Source organism: Eurosta solidaginis, chromosome 1 (assembly GCF_040869045.1).
Source record: "Eurosta solidaginis isolate ZX-2024a chromosome 1, ASM4086904v1, whole genome shotgun sequence".
Classification (NCBI taxonomy): domain Eukaryota; kingdom Metazoa; phylum Arthropoda; class Insecta; order Diptera; family Tephritidae; genus Eurosta; species Eurosta solidaginis.
The window spans coordinates 56538561-56558031 of record NC_090319.1 but is presented as its reverse complement, the minus strand read 5'-3'; the positions used below and the strand labels follow the sequence as shown (position 1 = coordinate 56558031).

The window sequence follows — 19471 nt, the reverse complement described above, 5'->3', positions numbered from 1 at the left end:
ATACTCAAAAAATATACTTGGATTTAGCATAGAAGTCTATCTAAATGTCCGAAATGTTTTGTGCTTATATAAAATAATTAAATTTCAACAACCTAGATATATTTATGAGAAACTAAAATTTGTACAATCTTCGCGAACTCACAACATCGTAGTCCCCAGGCATAACATGCCAACCTAATATAAACGCACGCAAGTCATTTTCTGTCAAAAATGTCTCATGCACATACAACTTGCGTGAAAACCTAACTCGATTTCCAATTTTTGTTCTGCGTGTAATTTAGATTTGACGTTTGCACACATGCTTTACATTGTCGCAACGCATGCTTATTTGGGTTAGAGAAAAAAACGCCGGTTGTTTGCGTGCGCTAAAAAAACGCAGTGCGGTTTTATTAGGTTGGCATGTAACACAGTAGCGGCCTTTAGATTAGTCTTTGTTAGTGCTGTGATTGTGGAATTCTCTACCTATTCCAATAAAATGCATTAAGTCATATGGATGCTTCAAAACGGCAGTAACAGATCTCTTCAAACACTAACCCTCTCCTCCTGTTCAACCTACCTACTTACCACGCCTGTGTCGTATTGTCTAAAACTAATGTTAGCTTAAGCTTAAATTTAAGAAGAAAAATTGTAATTAACCTCGGAATATGTGCAATGAAAAGACTCCAAGTCTTAATGTACTTTGAGATAAATAAATAATAATAATAATAATGTGCGCTCTGTCTTTTTGAAGGACACTGGTATAAACAGATGATATGAAATTTGCTTTAAACTATTTTTATGCGCTGTAATCATTATACTGTAGTGACGTCACATTTGTCAAAATTACTAAGAGCGGAAGTAAATGATCTTATGTGTAAAGCAAGTGCACATGCACCCATTAAGTCATCACGTACTGTCTATAAATATATAAGCAACAAGTTCTGGATCACATATTTAATTGTCAAAACTTTTTTTTTTTTTTTTAATTTAACTTACCCTGACATAATTGGCATTTATATATTCCGTTTTATCATCATCTCCAAGTTGTTGTAGTACGACACGCGTCTCAGGAAGCGGTATTACATTGGCGTATCTAAATATGGCATTTTGTTTTAATTGAATGCGCAGACAGGCAGACAAATGTGATCAAATAAAGAAAGCATGAAAGAGAAAGAGAGAGAACAAATATTTATTAGAATATATGGCAATAACATGAAGGTGAATTTATAAATTTAATTAACTTTTTTTTAAATAACAAAAAAGAATGATTTTGTGATGACTCAAGATATGAGTTAAATATAGTATTTACAAAAATACACACACATTGCATAATATATCTACTCCTACTCATGGTAGTACATCAACTTGTTCATGATGCAAGGTGATTTAAAAAGTATTTACTCCGAAAAGAAAACATTTGATGTTTTTAAACGTGGATTACCTAGCTAACCTCGTTTTCATCTTAAAAGAAAAATAATGGCTTATTTGTGCCGAAGTTCTTCAGACCAATTATTTCACTGAATGAAGAAAATTATAAATATTGTTACGAATATTAACAAAACTAAGGAGTGCTGCCATCTCTAAGCCGATGCTAAGCAGTGACGTGAATTCACATCCATAGATCAATCATTATGTATCTACATAAACGAAACAATAATTGCGTCTACACATATGTACCATGTACGTATACGAGCAGCGGAGAGTTAATGCACAAACACATGCATATATCTGAGATACTCCTATAAGTATGCAATGAGAAAAACTATAAAATTGTGCAATTGTAGTTACAGCTGAGAAGTTTGAGAGCTGCTGTACTAGTAGATTCTGGAAGCGCCTAGAAGATGCGAAGGTTGAAATCAAAGAGTATAAAAGGCGGCAATTGTAGAGGCGCTGGAATTCAGTTTGATTTGAGTTGGCAAGCAGTTTCGACTAAGACGCTATCTAGCGAGTAAGAGCAGTATTATTTTGAATAGTAGAGTTTCATTTGAGCTATCAATCAGTTTGGTTATTAACCAAGATATTCGTTGCACAGTTTGAGTGTTATTGTGAAGTACTTTAATAAAGGCCATTTTGCATTATTACAAATTGGAGTTATTTATTCAACAGTTTAGTGATTCGAACTTAGCAGAGGATTGCAAATAAGAGGATTTGCAAGTAAATTCGTTACAATATAATAAAGGCAAGTAAGGAAGTCTAAGTGCGGGTGAAACCGAACATTACATACCCAGATGTAACTTGAAATGCTGTTGTTGTTTGTTTTGTGTGCTTAATAGTGTTACAAGGCTACGCAATAATATACATATATACATATTAGGCCGGGCCGATTTGTGGGGAGGCAAAAAAATCGCCCATTGCTCTGTGAAAATCATATTCTAGGAATCAAAATAAGAAACTTTGCAGAAGGAACCATACCTCTAAAACGAATTCTGATGTCGTAGGGGCAAATTTTGAAAAATCCCACTTTGAAATGCCTATGTTTTTCTTTTTGGAGTTTATTTTTCTCTTTAGAAATTTATTTAGTCAGAACATATGTAAATGAAAAAATGAATTTAACTTAGTAATAGAAAAGAAATGAAAAAAAATTATTAGAAATTAGCGTTTTTACAACCACTTTTAAAACCAAGGCATCACTGTGATGCATTTGCATGTCGTAAACATAGTTGTGTGGGTTTTTTATTCAACCGTTTTAAAAAATGAAGGTATCACTGTGACACAATTGCAGATCCTAAAATTGCTTGTGTTGTTTTTTTTAAGCCACCACAAGACACAGCAGGTAGAATTGAAATTGCCCCTAACCAAAAGTTCGACCCAAAGGGGGGGACATCAGAATTCGTTTCAGAGGTATGGTTCCTTCGGCAAAGTTTCTTATTTTGATCCCTAGAATACGATTTTCACAGAGCAATGAGCGATTTTTAAATCGACCCGCCCTAATACATATGGTTCTATTCTGAACTAATTTTTCTTCGAGTTATGGCCTCCGAAGCATAGAAAATTGCTTAGTCATGAAAGGGGCGGTGCCACGCCCATTTTTTAAAATTTGAAGTTTTTCCTAATTATTGTTATAAATCCCCTTGGGAAATGAAATACCATTGTTATAAAGCTCTTTTGCAAAGATATAGCTTATTTTATTCGTCCAAGACCCTTTTAAATTTTTTATATATATGTGGGCGTGGTCCTTAACCGATATTGTTAATTTTTCTTCAAAGCATTCCTTATAGTAAAGGATTTTTGATTTATGATTAATAATATTTTAAAATTGATTTTATGGGCCACGCCCATTTAAATTTTTTTTTTTTTTAATTTTTATTAAGAGTCAATATCAGTCCACACGTCTGCGTCTACCCACTCTGGCCTTTCTACTTCCACCCGGCGTGCTTTGAAAACTGGCTTACACAGAAGCGACGCTGTTTCCTTAATCAGAGCTTGTGACACTGTTTCTGCGAATGTTGGCTTTAGGTTTGCATATGTCACTCGCTTCGTTTCTACGTCCCGTATGCCATTTATAAAACTCTGGATTTTTACCCTCTCGGTGTACTCCACGGGTGCGTCCGCATTTGCAAGATGAGCAAATCTTTCAATATCTGAAGCAAACTCCTGCAATGTCTCATTTGCTTTTTGGTAGAAGTTTTGCAACAATTTGGAATATCTGTTTTCTATGCTTGCTTCCATAACGTCGTTCTACAGCAGCCATCAATGCTTCATAACTGTTCCGTTCGTGCTCTGGAATCGTCTGTAAGATTTCCGCTGCAGGCCCTTTCAATGCCACGAACAGTGCAGCAACTTTATCTTCCGCATTCCAGTTGTTCACTGCTGCGGTCTTCTCAAACTGTAGCTTGAAGACCTGGAAAGGAACAGAACCATCAAAGGATGGTGTTTTTACCTTTGGATTACTCGTTGAAACTGCTGGGCGCTTCAGTTGCAACTGCTCGATACGTCCTCTCAAAGCATCCACCTCGGCCTCGATTTTTTCTTTAAACTGTAAAATTTTTGTATCTTGCGCCTCCAACTTTGAGGAAATACGTCCTTCTTGCTCTTCCAGTTGAGCAGAGATCTGCGATGATATCTGTGCTGAAATTTGCGCCGACATTTCGGATATACGCGTTTCTTGTGCTTCAATCTTCGATGTTATACGGTTCTCCTGGGATTCCAGTTGGGATACCATATACGTCTTCTATTCTTCCAGTTGTGATGCCATACATGTCTTCTGTTCTTCCAGTTGAGATGACATTGTCGTTGTTTGAGCAGATATTCCAGCTAAAATCATGTTCAAGTCTGAGCTCGTAACTGTCTGCGGTGTTTCTTTTCTTGTTTCCTCGCTATCAAGATGAAAGTCATACTCTTCCACGTCAATTCCTTCTAATTCCATTGCCTGTCGTAGTCGTTCCTGAAGTTCTAGTTTAATGCCGGTTGTATTCAATCTACGGCTCTCCAACTCCTTCTTCAGTTGTTGGATCTTCAATTCACTTAACTTTGGCATGTCCAAGTTGTATTCGAAGTCTTCGGAATTTATTCAACAATTCCTCTTCTGACACCAATTGTAACGAATTTACTGCAATTCTCCTTATTTGCAATCTTCTGCTAACGTTCGTATTGCTAAACTGTCGCATAAATAACTCCAATATTGAATAATGGAAAAATGGCCTTTATTAAAGTACTTCACAATAACACTTATACTTTGTAACTAGCTTGCTTAATAACTAAACTGACTTATAGCTTAAATGAAACTGAACTCTCGCCTCCACTGTTGTCGCTCTTTTATACTGTCCAACCTCCTCGTTGCATATTTCTAGGCTTTTCTAATTCCAGAACTTACTAGTTAGTTATAAATTTCTCAGCTACAAATACAGATGTATAATTGTTATAGCTTCTCTCATACCCCATGCGCTTGTATGTGTGAGCGACACTTCCACAATCACAATTGCATACCTTTAGGAGCATTTCAGATAAGATATCTGCATATGATTGTGCGTTGCTTCTCCGCTGCGTGCACGCGTATGTGTAGACATAATGATTGAATTATTGATGTGAATTCACGTCACTGCTTAGCATCGGCCAGAGATGGCAGTACCCCTTAGTACCGCCAACATTCGTAACAATACCCTGTGTACAAGAACAGCTGGGGATAAAAATTATACACAATGGATAAGATCGGGACCGCTTAATCAAAACCGTCGGTCCCCGGTACAGATCGACCTCTCAGCTGATGGGCCTTCTGCAATACAACTCTTAGTTGTATAAGTTGACCACTTGAGACCATAGTCGCAGACAGTGGTAGTGCTTAGGAGAAGAGAATAACAGCTGTCTAAGACAAGAAGTATAAATGCAAATCTATGCAAAAGGATAGTCCAAACCCCAATAGGCGATGACACAGTTTAGGACCACAAGACGTGGCGTTAAATGGGTTTATATTGTATATAATGACAGTCCGTGGACAGAACAAAAATAGGATTACCACAGCATAGAGCCGGCTTTCGTGGAAAGTTATGACTTTTCTTCGAGTAGTTGGGACTCTGGGAGCGCTCGAGAGAAAAGTTCTTCGAAAGATTTACGGACCTCTACGCGTTGGCGACTGCGAGTACCGAAGAAGATTTAATGATAAGCTGTATGAGAATAAGAAGATATGAACATAGCCCAGCGAATTGAAACGCATAGGCTACGCTGGCTAAGCCATGTTATGCGAATGAAAGATGACGCTCCGGCTAAGAAAGTAGTTTTTTTTTATCTGAACCCGCCTATAGATGCAGAGGAAAGGGGCAGCCCCCACTCCGCTGGAAAGGCCAGGTGGAAAGCTATTTAAATTCTCTTGGTGTGACCAATACGTGCTGGTTAATCCAGAAGCGACTGGTGCACCTTGTGGGACGCCCTTAACCGATTAAACGGTTCTTTCCTGGCCATAAGTTGGACGAAAAGCTCAGCCTGATTCTATTCCCAAGGTATAATCATAAGACTGCAATTTTCTAGTGTTCTTCACGGTATTGTAAGAAAATAACATTCCAAACACTGAATTGTCCAGGGGTAACATCAATATGATAAAAAAATTTTGAGCTCTTATTAGAACCTGGTACATGCGTGTTACACGGATGGTTCGTAGACCTCAGCGAACATATTTGCTCGGATTCAACAGGTCAACACTACCTGGACTGCTCCAGACCACTTTTCGGGCGAAATTAGGCGATTTGAGTGTGTGGTGGTAGCATGCGCCGCCTACCACACCGAAGATCCCGGATTCAACTCTCGGTTGAAGCAACATCGAAAATTTGGAGTAAAGTTTTTTCAATTAGAAAAAAGTTTTTCTAAGCGGGGTAGCTCCTCGGAAGTGATTTGGCAAACATTCCGTGTGTATTTATGCCATGAAAAGCTTCTCAGTGAAAATTCATCTGCCTTGCAGATGCCGTTCGGAGTCGGCATAAAAGATGTGGGTCCCGCCCCGTTGTAGTAAAAATAAAAAGGCCTAAAATTTCTTCGGAGGCTGTCGCGCCCTGCATTTATTTATTTAAGTCTGTGTGCAACACGTATCCTTCACTGAGAACATCACTATACTTATTGATATTCCGCACTCAGGGCTATATTTTCAAGGTAAACAAGTCAACTTCAAAGACGTTAAACAAGTCCTTAATGCCTTGAAATATTAAGCAGCTTCGTATCGTGCAGAAAATCAGTAACGTCCATAGGATCTGAAAAGGAAATAAAATGAAATCCTTGGAAGACCTAGCTGATTATATAAATGAAGCGATAAAAAACACCAGGCCCTTCCTCAAATTTTTTCCGGAGGTTGAATATCTCGGGCTAATCTTAGACAGTAAACTGCTTCTAAATCAGGCGCGTACAAAATGTGGGATTTAAGGCCAAACATAATGTATTCGATGTACATCGCGGTCCGGTCATAAGACCGCTTTTAATTTTTCGGCATCATAGTTTGGTGGCCGAAAGAGACAACATAGTAAGCAGAGCGACCAGAGTGCAACAGTCAGCTACAATGCCTATATCAGGGGCACTTCCCTAAACACCACAAAGCCCTGGAAGTGCTGCTCAATATTTTTCCTAAAAGGTTGTATAATCAACTTAAGACAAATTTCAGTTCAAAATTGCACGGCTTACTAAGCGGTTGCGGATAAAAAGTATATTTAAACGCATATATCCCCTGAAGACGATCTTCGAAGGAGGTTGAAATATATCGGGAAAAAAACAAAAAACTTTGTGTTTTTAATACACCTGACCTCGAGCAAGTTTTTACAAATTATGTTCTATACAAATTGTTATGTATTTAGATAGAATGCAGTCCTGACTTGGACCGAGATCAGATTTAACCAAGCCAACATTCTGGAGCCATTCCGTAACGCGTTAGTTAACTAGATTATGCCAAACCGACCGTCCCTCTAGACAACGATTTATTCATTAGAATCATGGAGAGGTAGAAAAGGGACGATATCTGTACTCATCTTTACGAATGGCCCCAAACATTATAGAAATTTCGGCAGTGGTACATGGAAGTGGAAGTTCTCTCATTCATTTTAAGCGTAGGGCAGCCAAGCCATAGTAGAGTCTGTTAGGCGGTATGAACAGCCATAAAGGAGACGCCTCGATGGCTGCTTTATAAAAATCGTACATTTGTGGTAGTTTATTTTAACAATCAAGAAGCGATCGAAGTTTTCCAGGACAGGAACACTTCATCGACGGTAGCAAAATATTGCAGAATTGGAAACAATCGATAAACGAACTAGCATCTCAGAGCGTCACAGCACTTTTATGAGTCCCAGTTCAGAAAGTACTGAGCACTTCCATTGCAGATTATCTGCTCTTGCTCATCGCCGTAAGGATATCCTTTTAAATAGACTTTGTTTCGATTTCGAAAATATTTATAAGAGTAGGGCTCTAGTTCAGCTAGTGGTATCAGTGCTCCTCTGCTTTGCTGTCTTTACTAAACATAATGAGACAAGAAGATAGCATCAGAAGACGGGACAACTCCAAGCAAAAGCTATAGAATGAAAAATTACACAGCAAACGCTGAAAGGCAGTAATCAAGCTATCCGAAAGCAACCTTAGGTTGAACTGAATACGACACAAATATTATAATCGAAATTCTAACAGACCATTACATTTTAAGTCAATTACTCCGGAGTGTAGTGTATTAGTCCTAATAGTTTTTGATTTTCGTCAATTTAGTGAAATCTTTATTTTGCATAAACAAAAGGACGAATAACAGTAAAAATACGAAAGAAATTTATCTCTCTTTCGGCAACTGATTTTATGACACAATTATTTCCAACAATTGTAATCCTAAACCATTGTGAATTCATACAAGTGAAAAATCTTTCTATTCCTCCAGTGCCATAGCTACCTGTCAAATAATAGCTGACAGGGAGAACGGTTGTCGCGAATGGCCAGAGAATGGAGGATAGGTTTGTTTTTTGCTCGCGGTTATTAAATTGAAGTGCCATGAATTGCCCATTTGTGTTTCAAATCAGCTTTTCTTTTAAATGTGTATACAGAAAATCAGACAATTTTCATTTCTAAAGTCTAGTTAATAGATTACATTTGAGCAGCCAGTTAAGCAAACATTTAAAAATATGTAAATAATGCAATATACCAGTCGTCTACAAAAATGAATGTTTGAAAAATACTATTGAACAAATGATTTAAGTAAGTAATCGAACAGCGATTTAACAGGTGATCCAGGCTGTTTACTATTGTGAACGTTTTTATCAAACATTCGCCACTTGTATGAATTCACAATGTCCTAAACTATTTTCTGGCATTGATAATACATTTTGCAACACCTGTTATATGTACTACGCGTCTGTTTGTTTGTTCATAATGGCTTAAATGTCTGACAAATAAACAATTGTGGCTTGAAAACATTTGTAGAATATTTAAAAACAAAAAAATACTTGGCGCTATTCACCTCCGAGATCATTCAGGCCGCGCTTCTCTGCCAATTTGCGTCGTGCTCCTTTTTAAATTTTGCCTACAAATTGGCGGGACGGAAATACACGCGTAATGTTTGCCAAACCACTGCCAATGAGCGATACCGCATAGAAAAACTTTTTTCTCAATATTTGACGTTGCTTTGCCAGGGACTTGAACCCAGTATCATCGGTGTGGTAGGTTGATCACGCTACCACTACTCGTGCACAAGAATATTAGCTAAAGTTTGTATAGCATTAATCATATTTCCTGAAATTTCAATTCTGTGGAGTTTTTACTTGTTGTCGCGTCATAAATAAGGTTGAAAACTTGTTTTAAAAAATAATACTTACTACTACAGAGGTCCCAGCAGGTGTGTACGAAATTTTGATTAGGATATAGTATCAAAAATCTTATAAAGTTTTGCTAGATCTAAGTGGTGATGCGAGTCAATAAGATGGTATAATATTTTGCAAAAACAAATCGAATGACAGTAAGTGAGATATTGATTAAAAGAACATAAGATAACTTACAGTTCCCTTAAACAATATGGGACGTAATTACTAGGGCTCCTAAAAATATTGGAATAATTTGATTAATCGACTATTCGGTTTTAGATTTTTATACGTTTTTTAATTTTCGCTGTTCGAATAGTTGATTTAGTTAGATTATTCGAATAATGACAACTGAACGGTTACTCGTTTTTCGAAATTGAACTTCGATTTCGTATAAAGTGTTCATACAAAAAAATTAAGTATATTTCTTCTTTGTTGAATCTTTGTAAATTCCAGCGATTAGTAGACAATGAAATCTTGAATATATCTCAAAAATGTTGTCCTCATTAAAAATTTTCCGAAATTTCCGATACCGGTAAGAAAAACATAGACAAGCATACAAAAATTTCGGAAAAACCCAATATTTGAATAAGAAAGTCACAAAAATGGTCAAAAATCGAAATTTAAAAAAAATTGTTGGGAACCTATTTGTGGTCATCGGAAATGTCTTTAGCTTTAAAAATAAAGAAGACGCCCGCACTTTCCTACCGTAGCATACCTGAGCTTCTTATGATGAAAAGTACGTTCAAGGTGTGATGAGTAACTATCGGCTGACATGAAAGGTTCGAGCACCGTTTTCTCGAAACAGTTCTATTAAACTGAAAAAAATATATGCCATATTAATATACGTCTCTATGGCTGCAGGAATATATGGCTCCACGAATACGTGAGTTAAGTATTTAAATGCCACTTTGGATCACTTTGTTCGTAGCACACTGGATTAAATTTAAATCCTGCTAATTAATCGCAAAAATGCAGACGGTTTTTACGAATACACGCTTTAGTGACAAGAAACTAAATATCTCCCAGGGAGTGGACATTTTAATTGCCAATGCATTTTGTTTCAGATATATGTTACCGCTACACTCAGAAATATTTTCCAAGTCTTTCTCGATAATTTCGCGCATATTACGGAATATTTTTGGTATTTATATTATGTGGGGATTCCACATGATCCCCAAATGACCTAGAAACTACCCCAAAGTGACCCCTAAAAACACCGGGAGAGCCCCGAAATAGTCCCCAAGATCGTCAAAAAATACCAGAAATCAACCTGAGAATGGCCCAGGAAGAACCATCAAATAGTCCCCAAATGATCCCGACAGTTCCTACAATCATCCCGATATATGTAGCATCAAAACTATTCAAAAATCACGACGAAATAGTCTCCAAAACCTTCTGAGAATGACCGAAATTATCCAGAAATAACTAATAATTCTACAGCTATGATACAAAAAGCTTATCGTTCGTAGTTATTTCTTTTGCTATTTTCTGCACTCTTAAACATGACGTTACTATCCCTTTTTATGCAATGGATCGACTCTATAATCTATTCATATTCATATCCGGGGTAATAGCAGAGCATATACTTCATTGCTGCATGTTTTAAAATGAAAAATATTGAGCTTTTATGTTTAAAATTTCAACATTCGAATAATCTTTCAGCAGTGATTTTTCGAATAATCAACAGCGAGCAATTCGTCGAATAATCGACGATGTACGATTGTTCGATATTAACTAAACGAAGTCCGAAAATCGAATATTAGAGTATTCGAATAACTCGCGTATTCGATTAATCGAATACTATGAGCTCTAGTAATTACTCAATCGATACAATTTTAGTTTTTGAATATAAATTTATGTAGATTCGCATTAACTCCTTAATCTAAGTAATATTCCCACCATCGTGTTTCTACTGGAGACTTTTCAACAACAACAGTTATTTAGATCAAGGCCACACGCTAATAAGACTTAATTTGAATTTAATTGTTTTTATTTCAAAAGTTAAAGGGTATTTATTATTTCCAATAACATTCCCTCTTAACTTTGAATTACTTAGCGGCCAATGTCAAAATAAGAAAATAGCTAGACGATTGATATGATGGTATCTTATCTAAAAAATTTAAAAAAGGTAAAGGGCTTTGTTCAAATCAGGGACCGAATGAAATATGTAGTTATTTTCGATATATCAAGCCAAAAGAATACGATATTTAATTTTTTGGATGTAAGATAATAACTTAAAATTGACTTATTTTTTAAATAAAAAAAAAATTAAAGCTAAAAGAGGGCTCTCAGCAAATTATTCTCTAAAAAAATTTAACAAAAATTTTGGTTTTTTACCTCTTTTATATTAGGTCGGTTCGCTAGGTGTCGCAGGTGATATTAAAAAAACTCTTTCCAATTTAGAAATCTTGTGGTCGAGTTCGAAGTAATTTCCCGATAACACCTAGGTTAGGTTGAATTGGCCGGTCCGTGGGAACCTCACATAGACTGAATGAGTCCATAATATAAAGACCAAACTGAAAAACTTTATCAAAAACCAGGACCTGTTGTAGAATAAATCCGTCCCCTTGAAAAATACTAGAAGCTTTTAAGAACCCATGCCGCTTGTTGCTTTTAGATCTGTTAGCTGTATCACCCACAAAAGCTGGGGTTTTAGGCTGGCGAGGGGGCACGAACAACTGAAAGCATATCACGCCATAAGGCAGTGTGCAGTCAGAATACTCTTATAAGCCTAGTTTTTCTTTTTAATGATAAGAGTAATTTTCTTAATCTAAGATTGTAAGGCTTGCACATGATCTTCGGCACCTTACAGCTCCACCTTTGGGCCCACGTCATTCCTGGTCCATTATGTGCAACTCTCGCTTTATCTTGAAGAATGATTCCTAGATATTTTGTACAAGGTTTTTCATGCAGGGTCGACTCTCCAAGCTTAGGCCTAGTTATATTTGGGATCTTTTACTTTAGTAGACCACACCATCCGTCTTCTTCGCGATCAACCCGTCATTAAAAGCCCAGGCATATATATCCCGAAGCCCCTGGTCCATCAAAGAGCTAATTGTTTGAAGGAATTTTCGACTTGTGACAACTGCAACGTCATCTGCGTACGCCGTGAGTTTGACGGGCCTCTCGTCGGCCCGCATTAGCAGTTGGACGAGGTTTTGGTGGTGGTACGAATCGCGATATTTAAAAAATCGGATGGATAAGAGGGCATTCTGCGATCAAGTTTTGAGAGATCTTAATGAGTTACAAACTTAATTAATTATAGGTAGGGATAATATTTCAATAGGTGGCGAAAGGGGTGAAATATTTAGAAATATCGTACGAAACGAGAGAATCTTGTTATCAAGCTTTATAAGAATTCCAATTGAGCTTTAAACTTGCAACTTTACACACGGTTCAGAGGAGCAAGACAATGCAACAAAGGAGGGAAGAAGAAACCCGATAGGTGGCGCATGGGTAGAGCTAATTAGGAAATTCAAATAAAATTAGGATTCACATTAGAAATTTTTCGATTGATTTTTATATAACTTCCTAGACTAGATATTTGAAATTTTGGACATACATATTTCAGAGGCCAAAGACAGTTTTGGGAAAAAGCTTTGTAGAGTGGCACGCTGATCGTACTAAAGTAAAGTAAAGCTTTTATATTGCTTCTTTAAGCGCCAATTTATGATGATGGCGATGGGAGTAGCTAAGCAAGCCCACGCTGAAAACACTTTCAAGCGGTTGGCAGCGGTTGTTAGGGTTTACTAAAGTTCATCTATTCATGTAATTCGGGTTGTTAAAAAGGCTCCTGGGCAACCCCAACTGAGTTAGCAGTATGGAAAATGGTCAGGTGATATAATCTGGTCACTTTATGCTCAGCTGTGGTCCAAGGGAGTTATTCCTTTACAGGACAGCGGGTATCCAATGTAATCAAACCTATTTGTTACTGTCAAGTTAACAAATCTTCAGGCCCAACCTTGGCAACTGGCTAAAATCCGACTTCCAATTTTCAAATATTTCACAGTCACAACCTATGACTATGGCTATCTAATGGAATTTTTCATAAATGCACGTAATCCAAATATTTGCCTGATAAGCTTATCACTTATGTATAAAATTAAGATTACTCTCCGCATACATACATATAAGAAAACAAGGCAAATTCAGTATGAGGTGAGAGCAAGGCGAGTTCGGTATAAGATGCTGGCATGTCATCAGTTGATTGATTGTTTTTGCGATTTTCGATTAAATCATCGCTAATTTTCCTTTGAATTGACCTCAAGGCGAATCCATACCAATTCGCCGTGCTGAAGAATGTCAAGTCAAAAGAAAAATTTAATGGATTTCGTTTAACTGACATATTAAAGTACTAGGCGCTGTATGCAAAATAATCAAGAAGAAGCAATCAGCTGTTGGGATAACAACACCTTGTACTGAATTCGCCTTGATTGACCTTTTACTGTACGGCGAATTGGTTTGAATTCGCTTAGCTACCACTTTGTATAGATTTACAATGGGCAAGAGCATGCCAACAGCTGATTGTGCTTGCGATTTTCCCAGAGAATTCGGTACCACAGGATGTCAGTAAAACGAAATAAGGCAAATTTTCTTTTGTTTTAGATTCTGGAAATTGGGTGTGAATTCGCTTTGCTATCACCTTCTATAAACTTGTTTTCTATAAAAACATTACTTACCGATTTTTATCCTCACATCCTGGTGGTATTTCATCTGCCCGCGCTATAATTTGCGGAACATCTCTGAACTCTTCAAAAATACTCGATCGACGTTCCACAAATTTAGCCAATTCATTAGCGTTGAGCACATTATGACACAACGATGGATCATCAAAGGCAATATTACCGTAAGAACGTTTTGAAGTGCGTAAAATACCTTTTCGTCGTCGCATACTACCCAATACTGAAACATTATCCAAACTATAAGCATCTAAACTCACAGGACGGCAACGTTGACCATATGACATTTGTTTTTGCCGTTTACGCATGAGGTAGAGGAATGCGACGAGTAATATGAGAGCCACCACACCAATAACGCTTACCGTTATGGCAATAATAACATTAACATCTGTCTCATTGGCATTGTTAGAGCTTGGACGTATACCGGCATTAATAAGGTGAGTAGGTATGGCGTTACTACTGCCGCTACCGCCAATAGAGGCATGCAGCGTAGGTGGAGGTAACATTGTTGTGGTGACAGTGGCGATTGTGCTCGCTATTGATGGAATGTATGCGGGTGGTAGTGCTGTTGTTGTTGAAGAAGAGACTAATTTTGTGTCAGTGGAGCTGGTAGTGTCTTCAGTCGTCGTAGTTTCTTTTGGAACTTGCGGAGTTATAGCGGCAGTGCTGGTGATAGTAGTGGTGCTGCTAGGACTTGTAGTCTCCAAAGTGGTGGAAGTGTTAACGTTAATGGTACTTTCTGTGCTAGTAAATAATGTATAAACTTCGTGCGGATTCACGCCAATACTTGTCGTAGTTGTGGACGGTTCATAGGCGGGCATTGAGGTTGGTGATTTCGACTTAGTTGTTGTTAGATTGTCAAGCAAATTTATGAGAGGCGGCTCTGTTGTTGTCGTACCAATATTAGTATTATTTGAATCTTCCGATGTTGGTGTATATTCCGCGTTCGAGGGTACGCTAGCCATGCCAATACTCCTAGAGGTAGTGATATTATTGGTTGCTGTTTCTGTGTTAGCTCTACCTGCTATTACTTCGTCCTGCGTGCTTTCATGATTCACATCTAACACGTCGCTAGTCGGTATTCCTGCTGTAGTTTCTTTTGCTTCAACACCCTCTTTGGTTGTGGTTTCTGCTACTGCACCATTTATTGTACTGGTATCTGCTCTACTTTCATTTGTATCGCTAATATTCACTATTATCTTCTTGTCCACCTGATCGATGACATTCGTTTCGATTGAGCTTTCTGTGTCATGTGCGCCCTTCTCTTCAGCTGCGTGATTTGGCAAAAAATCGACAGGTGTAGACGTCGTCGTACTTGCTGCAGCGCTATTTCCATCCACTGACCCACTTGGCTGCTCTATTGGTGTTGTTGTTGTTGTTGTAAGCAGTGGTGCTTTTTGCTCGTTTATGTTTTCGTCGCTTTTAGGGGTTGTTGCCGTATACAAAACTGGTTCGACGGCTGTTTGTTGCGTTGGTGGTGTCGCAATTGGCAATGTGGATGTACTTGCTAGTGTTGTTGTTGCATTTACAGGTATTAATAACTCACTTATGGGCAATAAAGTTTTTTCTGTTGTCTTTGGTTCATCGTTGGCTGTCACAGTCACGCCATCTAGAACTTTGTCTGCACTTGAACCTGTATCGGTATTCAATTTTGATGCCTCAGTCTCTACGTCAGTTGGTCCCACTGTTGCTTCAGTCGTTGTCTGCACTGCGTCAGTCGGTCTTTTAACTACGCCAGCTTGTTCCTTCGCTGCGCCAATACTTGTTTCCGTAGTGCGCACCTCTAATTGCACTTCATTACCAATTTGGCTAACTTCCGTTGTTGTCAGAGTTTCAGTCGCTTTAGCTGTCACTATTTGCACTTCACTTGTTTTGTTCGTACTGATATTTCTATCCACCAAATCGGTGCTGGATAATAACGTAGTTGGTGTATTTATTAAATTAAATTTTGTTGTTGTAATATGAGTAGTACTTTCTGTTGTAGTTTCCTTAGCAACATTGACACTTTCGTTTCGTATTGTAGTTGTTGCCTCTATATCCTCAACCGTTCCCCCATTTTCCCGAGCACTCGCGTTTATATTCAACAATTTTCGTTCGTCAGCACCGTTAGACCCGTATGCTTTGCTAAACTTTAGCTCACTAACTGTTAGTAATGTATTTTGCTCCACCTTCTCAGTCTGAGTTTCAACAACAGTTTCGGGTTCTCGTTTCAAGTGCTGCTCAAGTGTAACATCATGCACGCTATTATTACTTTTGCTATTAACATCGACTTTCGTACCTTCGCTAACGTCGCTACTCAACAACAACACTGGAGCTTCAGTCATATTCATCTTATCGTATTGTGCTTTCATTTCAGTCGTCGCTACATTCTCCCAACGCTTCGTTGCTTCTACGTTGCTTGGTGTTGATATTGACGTCGTCGTCGTCGTTGTCGTTGAGCTTGAATGCTCAACTGGGAGCGCCGTTGGTATTGTGGGTGTAGCTAGCGTTGTTGTTGTGACATCTGTTTCATAAACTGTTGACATTGTAGTTTCTACATCAGCTGTTTCCTCCAATAAATCCAGTGGCGTCGTAGACATTACAATGAAATTGAAATAAACGCTTGACTTATTTTGTATTTTACTCTCTTGAGTTGTGCTCACCTGTTGTGCTGCGCCACCTGTGTGCTCAGTCTGTTGTACGCTCAGTGTGAATGTTTCAGTAGACGAAGCTAACGCTGGTGCTTTCGTTGCAGTTGCGGTGTACGCTGGGATTGAGGATGAAGCTGGCGCTGATAATGACTTATTTAGCGGCGACTCATCTGCTCTGCCAGCTGTTATAGCAGTATCTATAAAATCCACATCCTTATCACTTTTATCAGCTGATAAGGGGGATTCACTTGGAACAGTGGTTTTTGTCGTAAATGCATTTATATCAATCTCATTCATTATATGCGTGGTGGCGGCTGTGGGCCCATTGTCCTTCAACATTGCAATACCTTCGGTGGTAAGTTGTGTTTTTGGCTCGCTCTCGTATGCATCAACTTGGGTTTGCGCGCCTGCCTCCTTATTCTTCATCGCCTTTTCATTCATTTCAATTCCTTCTGTTAAATGATTTTTTTCCATTGTACCCAAAGCTTCTTCCAATTCACCACGCATACCCATCACCTTAGTCCAATCCAACAGATTCTTCTCACTAAAATCACTAATATTCATTGTGCGTTCGGTAGTTACAATCTCATTCATTTGCCAACGCTTGTCGATGTTGTCCTGGTCGGTATTCGTGTTATTCATTTCATTGGGTACCATTTTCATAGCTGCTAGCGACCAAGCCACTGATCCATCTGGTAAATTCATATTTCGTGAATTCGTCGTATTTTCACTGATGAATTTAGCACGCTTTTCAGCTGGACTATTGTAGTTTTTGTTATTTGGTTTTTCGATTGGCAGTTTATGAGCTTGCGACACAGCACTAGGTGTTGCTGCTTCTTGAGCATCCAACAAAGTTTTCGGTGCTGCTGTTTCTTGAACTTTCAATGTCGCTTCAAGTGTTGCTGTCTCCTGGGCTTTCGATGTTGCCTCATGTGTTGCTATCTCTTGAGCTTTTGACGTTGCTTCATGTGTTGCTGTCTCTTGAGCTTCAGAAGTAGTTTCAGTTGACACTGTGTCTTGAGCATTAGGTGCTGTAGTTCCTTTGGCTTGGAGCGAAGCTTTACGTGTTGCTGCTTCTTGCACTTTGGGAACAGCTTTAGTTGCTGCAGTTCGAGCTGTAGCTATCTTAGGTGTGGTTTCGAGTACTCCAGCCTCTGTGTTAGTCGGAAGCGACTGCCTCTCCTTCTCTGGTTTGTTTGACAATTGCTTCTCAGCGACATATTTTACTCTTTCAAGCTTATCATTATTTGCTTCCAAATTTTGTATCTTTTTTCTTTCAAAGGTTGCAGCTACCTCCACAGCGTCCTCAGCTGCATTATCTTCCTTGAGTTTTATTCCGGTTGCAGTCATTGGTTTTTCCAGTGTTTCAGTTTTCTGCTCTTCTCGTATTGTTTTGTTACTGAGCGCTTCTTCTTTAAACAACTTTTCTCGGAAATATTCCTCTAATTTATTTTCGCCACTCTGCGCCCCATCCATACCACGGCCCATAAGAATATTATTCTCTTTCATATTTTCTGATTTCGCTTCATTATCAATTTTAGTTTCAGTTAGCTTTAAGCCTACCTCTTCCAAATCTTTTAAAATTTCTTCTGTTGTCGCTGGTGGCTCATCTTTGAGATCTACATTTTCAACGTCTTCCTTCCTTTCTGCATGTGCCTTCAGTTCTATGGCATCCAAACCATTATCGATATGTTTATGTGTATCCACGCTGGAGTGCGGTTTTTGAAGAGTTGCCTTCGCATGGCTGAATACGTTGGGCGCTTGCGTTGGACTTTGTTCGTCTCTTTCTTCTTTATGTTTTTCATTTTTCCCACTGGGCTGAAGTGATTCTGTAGATACATCGATCCGTTCTACCTTCTTTTGCTGCTCTTTTGTTCCTACATCTCTTCTTTCTGTGCTCGTTAACCCCTTCGTCACCGTTTTGTGCTCATTTGACTCCCGCACTTCTTCATCACTTTGACTTTCCACCTGATTCAGCAACAACTTTCCACTTGACTTGTGCTCCGTATTTATGGTTGCGTGATTATTACTTAACGCCGGTAATAACTTTGTGCTTTTGACCGCCGCTGTGCTTTCACTTTCACCGCTGTTTGTATTGGCCGTAACGTCACCTTCTTGACTTGACTTGACTTTCAAACTGCGTTCTTCATCGCTCTGATCGCTTGCTGTTATCGCTGCAATGTCACGGTCATTTTCAATGGATTTTGTTTTCGTCGACGCACTATCTATCGCACGTCGACTTAAACGACGAGTTTTGTATGCCGCATTGGGTAGTAAAATGCCTGCTAGAGCTTGTGTAATTAACGCCAAAATGAGTAGCTGATGAACTAGTGCGACTTTCGAGACTTTTGGCATTTTTATGGTTATTCAAGAGGGCAGTTTGGTTGTTTGATTTACCGTCGGAGTCTTCAGCGCTATTACTTTTTATCGCCCGGCAGTATGGAATGTGTTCCCCCAACCGCAATCATGAAAAAAATTTTTCAGGTAATTTCCAAGTTTTTGTTGTTGTTATAACATAGAAGGTGAGTTAGTTGATTTGGTTTTTTATCGTTTATTTGTTTGCGTTTTGTAATGAATTTTTAGTAATTGCTGACCCTCATTCCATGTCCCCATTTCGGATGTTCGTTACCGCCCTGTTCGTAGTGTGTCGCTATTGTTTGGCTACGCATGCGCTGCAGTAGTTAGGTTATTGTTGTTGTTTCCCAATTATGTAGTTTCAAATTTGTCTCTCTAACTGCTTTAAATCGTTATAGCCTTTACGCTTGCTGTAAATAGAGAAACAGTTATTAGTTGGTTAAATTAAACTTTTTTTGATTATGCAAAAATTTATTAAATTGAAATAATTGGCTGCCTCCCCTTAGGTGCTACACAAGCTGGATTTGCGAGTGGCTGCTCATCTACGCACTCAGTACTATATTACATTAAACTAACTACCCGGCAG

At 38.5% G+C, this 19471-nt stretch overlaps 1 protein-coding gene across 9 annotated transcripts in view; it reads right to left on the bottom strand.

Annotated features, from left to right (window-relative positions):
* The window catches only part of LOC137253794 (uncharacterized), a 179450-nt gene that overhangs the window by 32649 nt on the left and 127330 nt on the right, over window positions 1-19471 (bottom strand). For all 9 annotated transcript variants that reach the window (XM_067791317.1, XM_067791261.1, XM_067791268.1 and 6 more), the window contains 2 exons: window positions 13901-19295; window positions 976-1072 (listed from right to left, as the gene is read on the bottom strand). In XM_067791317.1, coding sequence (XP_067647418.1) covers window positions 976-1072; window positions 13901-18885 — 5082 coding nt within the window. In that variant the 5' untranslated portion in view covers window positions 18886-19295. The remainder of the gene's footprint in view (window positions 1-975; window positions 1073-13900; window positions 19296-19471) is intronic.